The following is a 5,541-nucleotide window of genomic DNA, read 5'->3' as shown; positions in this document are numbered from 1 at the left end:
GGTACTGTTGTCAAAGTCTAAAATCCATGTCTAAAAAAGAAAATTCAAATATTTCTAATAGAGAGATCAGAATTCTGGAGGATTCTAGCCATTTCTGCAGATATCGGTGGGGCACAGTAAAGTACCAGCAGTCATGATGATGTTGAAGAAATTTAATATGTCATTATAGCCAACAAACATGAATACATCACATCACATACATTTACATGAAACATCAGACCCTGACAATCCTTAGAACTCTCTCCAGTGCTCAGGAACATATCTCTAGGAGTGAGAAAATATAGCTAGCATGGTAAATGTAACAATCCCCAGAACTCTCTCTAGTTTTCAGAAACATAGGTCTACTGCAGTGAAGAATATGTGTAGTATGTCAGTCCAGTAAGCAACTCCCTACACACACATCTTACTCTTTCCACTCCCCAACATCGCGGAACTATCAGTCTGTCTGTTACCATATGCTTAGTCAGATTCTGCTTACATCCTGTCCATGAAGATCGGAGCATGGGTACTATGAACTGTCACATTCCATGGCTCCTAGCTATTGATCGATTGGCTGGAATGACCTACTCCTAGAGTTACAACAACTTTGGTTGCATTGTCCATTAGACATTCCAACAGCTGTTCCACTACCCTAGGGACATTTACATTCAGTGGTGTACCACAATATGGCTTGCACATCAGCCAATATTTATCTCTGGTAATTTGCATGAATAATAGACAACAGTAATGATTCAGTAACTAGGGCTAGTCTATTATAGGCAATCACCAATATAAACTCAATATAAGAGCAGTCAGTAAAAACCTTTATTATCTGATGAAGCATAATTTAGAGGCTATAACTATATAACAAATAGATGAATACCAATAGATACAGTTGCATGCAATATATAATCTGCTGTTTCTATAATAAAAATACAATATAAAAGTTAAAGGGCAAGTTTAGGACCAAAATTATCTTTATGATAAATTTTGTAGAAAAGTTGAATCCAGAAGATAAAAGTTTGAATGGTCAGAAATTTTTGAAGTTTTTTTTTGAAACTAGGACCCCAGATACTCCATGACACTGGCAGGAAATTTTTTGCCTGTGTGACATGGCTAAAACATTTCCGAGCAGTGTGACATGGTCAAAACATTTTTCAGCAATGTGACATGGCTCAAACATTTCTTAGCAGTGTGACATGACCAAAACATTTTTCAGCAGTGCGACATAGCTAAAACATTTCCAACTAGCTGAAACACTTCAAATATTTCCGACCACTCTAACATGCTTCAAACATTTCCAACCAGTCTGAAACACTTCAAATATTTCCGACCACTCTAACATGCTTCAAACATTTCCAACCACTTTCAGATGGCTAGGATATTTTTCAATGCAATATATCAACCCAAATATTTCCGGTCACAATATTGAAGGTCAAACATTTTTGCCCAATGCAATAATATATTTTCCTCCAGAGGCAAAAAAATAAACGGCCAAGGAACCTATTAGCCTGGATATATACCTATATGTTTCAAGGCTAATAGCTTGTTCAAGGTGGGTGACTGAAGTGAAATATAGCCAGAAAATTACAATAAAATATAAGAAACATTAAAGAAAATATTAGATGGTAGTCACTATTGGTTATGATGTTGCAGAGCTAAAATCAGAGTAAATAAGGCAAGATTACTATTTTAAATGAAAGTCATTTAGAAAATGTGGTAAAAATGAGAAAAAATAGGACTTGTTGTTGGGTACTGTTGTATATCTAAAAAAGAAATTTCAAGTATTTGTAATAGAGAGATCAGAATTCTAAGAGATTCTAACCATTCCTGCAGAAATAGGTAGGGCACAGTAAAGTACTAGTAGTCAGCATGTCATTATGGTCAACAGATATGAATACATCATATCATATTATACATATTTATAACTTCAGACACTGACAATCCTCAGAGCTCTCTGCAGTGCTCAGAAATATACCTCTATAAAAGTGAAAAGAAAAACAAGCTGGCATAGTCAATATAACAGTTCCTGAAGTCTCTCTAGTCTTCAGGAACATACTTCAGTGAAGAAATATGGCTTACACATCAGTAATAATTCAGTAAAGTAAGGCTAGTCTATTATAGATAGTTATTAATATACACTCAACATAAAAGTAGTCAGTAACAACCTTTATTATCTGATAGAGCAGAATTTAGAGGCTATAACTATATAACAAATAGCTTATTACCAATAGATAGAGCTGAATGCAATATATAATCTGGTTTTTCTATAATAAAAATACAATATAAAATAAAAGGGCAAGTTTAGGACCAAAATGATCTTTATCATAAATTTTGTAGAAAAGTTGAATCCAGAAAATAAAAGTTTGAATGGTCAGAAATTTTTGAAGTTTTTTTTTTGAAACTAGGACCCCAGATACTCCATGACACTGGCAGGAAATTTTTTGCCTATGTGACATGGCTTAAACATTTCCGAGCAGTGTGACATGGTCAAAAGATTTTTAAGCAGTGTGACATGGCAAAAAAATTTCTTAGCAGTGTGATATGACTCAAACATTTTTCAGCAGTGTCACACAGCTAAAAAAATTCCTACCAGTTTGAAACACTTCAAAAATTTCTTACCAGTCTGACACCCTTCAAATATTTCTGACCACTTTCACTTGACTAGGATATTTTTGAACACAATTTATCTACCCAAATATTTCTAGTCACAATATTAGAGGTCAAACATTTTCTATCAAATCCAATAATATATTTTGTTCCAAAGGCCAAAAAAAACCAGCCAGAGGATCTATTAGCCTGGATAATTTTTCAGGATTTCCTAGCTAATAGCTTGGTCAAGGTGGGTGACTGAAGTGCAATGATATCAGTCAAGTAGCTAATGAAATTTCCAATGATATTGCCCAACTAAGCTAATGAAAATTGCAATGATATTGCCCAGGTGCCTAATGAAATTCCCAATGATATTGCCCAAGTGGCTAATGAAATTTCCAATGATAACTTCCAAATGGCTACTGAAAATCGCAATGATATTGGTCAAGTAGCTAATGAAATTTCCAATGATATTGCCCAAGTGGCTAATGAAAATCGCAATGATATTGACCAGGTACATAATGAGATGGAGGTCTAAGGCCTTGCCTACAATTAATGAAAAAAGCGCAGGCTTTATGATAATGAAAAGACATGGCAACTGGAATGATTCCCTATCATAAAGACTGTGGACTTATACACAATGACCTCTAGGCAGTTACCTTATTTATATGATAAAAGTGGTAGCCACCAGTCCACTGGGCCTGGTGATTTTGCACCTAGTGGTGGGTGTATCATCTTTGATTTCAATTATCTGGGGAGAAGTCAGTCTAAATGACACTTGGGATGGCCCTACAGTCTGTGCTAGCTCTGGGACATGTGGAACTTGGCTGCTTAAATGTAGACATTAGAACTTGAGGTGTTTCCTGTTGAATGTGAATAAACAGCTTACACCAACTCCATAGCTTCAATGAGCTGCTGAATCTTTCCCTTGGGTAATGCTTCGCCAATATGAAGGCCCTCGACACACGCCTTCACCCAATCATACATCCCATCCATCCCAAATCGACCCTGTCAAATGATTGTCGAAAGACTTTCTGGTGTTGCTCTGTAGCTGACAAACCAATTTAGTACTTGATCTAAAACTTCCCAAGGCTTGTTGTCTGGATCAATCAGTGCCACCGGATTCCCTGAAAATGCAGCTAAGTCCTCGGAATTGATCCCAATAGGTATGACGAGGGGAAGAGCATTGATAGCTGCTTTAAACCTGTTAAGTAGTGTTATGTGAGTGCTTGAGACTTCTCCGAGTGTAATCGGGTGCGGATCATTTGACAAAGGAGCAAGTCGAACAGGTCCTCGATTTGGTATGGTGGGGAAAAGATGAATGGGAGTAAGGGATGTACTGGTTGAACTGGAGGCAGTAGGTGTCACCTTCTTGGTGAAAAATGAACTGATTTTTGTGGTCAGAATGGCTGCAGCTTTGCAGACATTTGTCTTATGAGCAGTGCTATCGACGTGTTTGGTCCAGTCCTTCTCGCTGGCAAAGCTGAGTCCTAGAGTGATATTGCACTCTGGACACCATCAAGTGCTTGATGTGTCATGCTTGGATGGTTCCTATTGATAGTTATTAATGGTTGGGCAAACCCTGTAAGTGGACATACCTTTTGGGGCCTTTTTGATTTTGGCATGGCAGATAGATGGTGGTGGTATGATGAGGGTACCCATATATCTGAAAAAATAATTGAGACATGGCAGAATGGAAGTAAATGTGTATGGACTCACCCATGCAACATGCTGCAATGCCAAAGCATAGCACAAAATCTGCTTGCAGACCATTGAGCTTCCGAAAGTTAGCACAAATTGGACATTTAGCAGGAGGAGGAGGCAGGCCAAAGGTAAGCGCTCACGTTAGAATGACAATGGCAGTGTGAACACAGTTTGTTGAACTGGGCTGACCCAGCCACTGATGTCAGATGCACCAAACATGGACAAAATATGAAGCCAACAGCTCTCTGTGCCCCTATGTGGCCCCTACACTCATAAGAACTAGATAGATTGAGATACAGCAACTTTCTGGAGTCTCATAAGGTGAAATAGTCAATAATTTTTTTAAATTTAGATAAGCACCTCAACCTACCACCCCCCTCCCTACCCCATATGTCAGCAATTGCTGGTGCATACCCCTTGGAGAAATGGGATGCCAATTCCACTTGAGGGAGGTTGCACATGTGTAAACATGTGTCTACAAAAATGAATTTATGCACAGTGAGTAAAAAGCACCAGAACTCATGCACAAGAGGGGGTACATACTAACAGAGCACGCTAGGCTGGGTGCCCTTGAAGCAGGAAAACATGTTAGAAGCAAAAAAAAGCATGCTTGAAGCAAAAAAAGCACTTTATTAAAACACAAAAAGGGCGTGAACGATGATATACACTAACTGGGCAAAAAGAATGTCACATCATTTTTTGGACAAAGTTAGTTCTGTAACACAAGAACAAAACATTTTGAGAACTACACTCTGGTGTATGAAACATAGCTAAAAAGGTGTATATTGTACATACCAAGGCTGGGGATGAACAATTGAAAACTCAGGATAAGGCAGGGAATTGACTGTGACAAGTGCCAAAAATGGGATGTAACAAAGTGGGAAATTCTGAATGACTGCAACCTACTGAAAGCAATTCACAACTTGAGGAAGAGATATTATGAATGCTGGATCTCCCTGCTATTGTTATAAGCTTCATAGAGTCTCTGGGCTAGAAAATTTTATATCCTCCTCTAAAGGGTAAATTTGAACTTGTTCTCCATTTTATGTATTTTTCACTCAATATATTTGTTGGAATGAGGTAAAATGACTCCCCATCAATGTTTGTAGTGTGTATAATACAAAAGGTAGGTAGAAATGTTAAAATAAACATTGCATGATGTCTGTAGAAGCTGATTCCCAGAGTTTGTCTGGAAGTAAACAAGTATCTACAACATTGGTCCTTCTTTTCTGCAAGAAGAAAAAATGCTACCATCCTTTTGAATGA

The 5,541-nt window shown here is 37.7% G+C and overlaps 1 protein-coding gene across 1 annotated transcript; it reads right to left on the bottom strand.

Moving 5' to 3' along the window:
- Positions 1-3,415: 3,415 nt before the first annotated feature.
- LACBIDRAFT_333030 (uncharacterized protein) lies at positions 3,416-4,862 on the bottom strand (the record flags this gene model as incomplete). Its single annotated transcript, XM_001887545.1, has 7 exons — positions 3,416-3,434; positions 3,461-3,579; positions 3,628-4,079; positions 4,170-4,237; positions 4,291-4,302; positions 4,690-4,750; positions 4,823-4,862. 7 exons carry the CDS (start codon positions 4,860-4,862, stop codon positions 3,416-3,418), a joined length of 771 nt encoding a protein of 256 aa, XP_001887580.1.
- Positions 4,863-5,541: the final 679 nt, after the last annotated feature.

The sequence above is a fragment of the Laccaria bicolor genome, genomic scaffold, assembly GCF_000143565.1.
Source record: "Laccaria bicolor S238N-H82 LACBIscaffold_46 genomic scaffold, whole genome shotgun sequence".
NCBI classification, from domain to species: domain Eukaryota; kingdom Fungi; phylum Basidiomycota; class Agaricomycetes; order Agaricales; family Hydnangiaceae; genus Laccaria; species Laccaria bicolor.
Note: the sequence above shows the minus strand (reverse complement) of the source record. Positions and strands in the feature narration are given on the sequence as shown.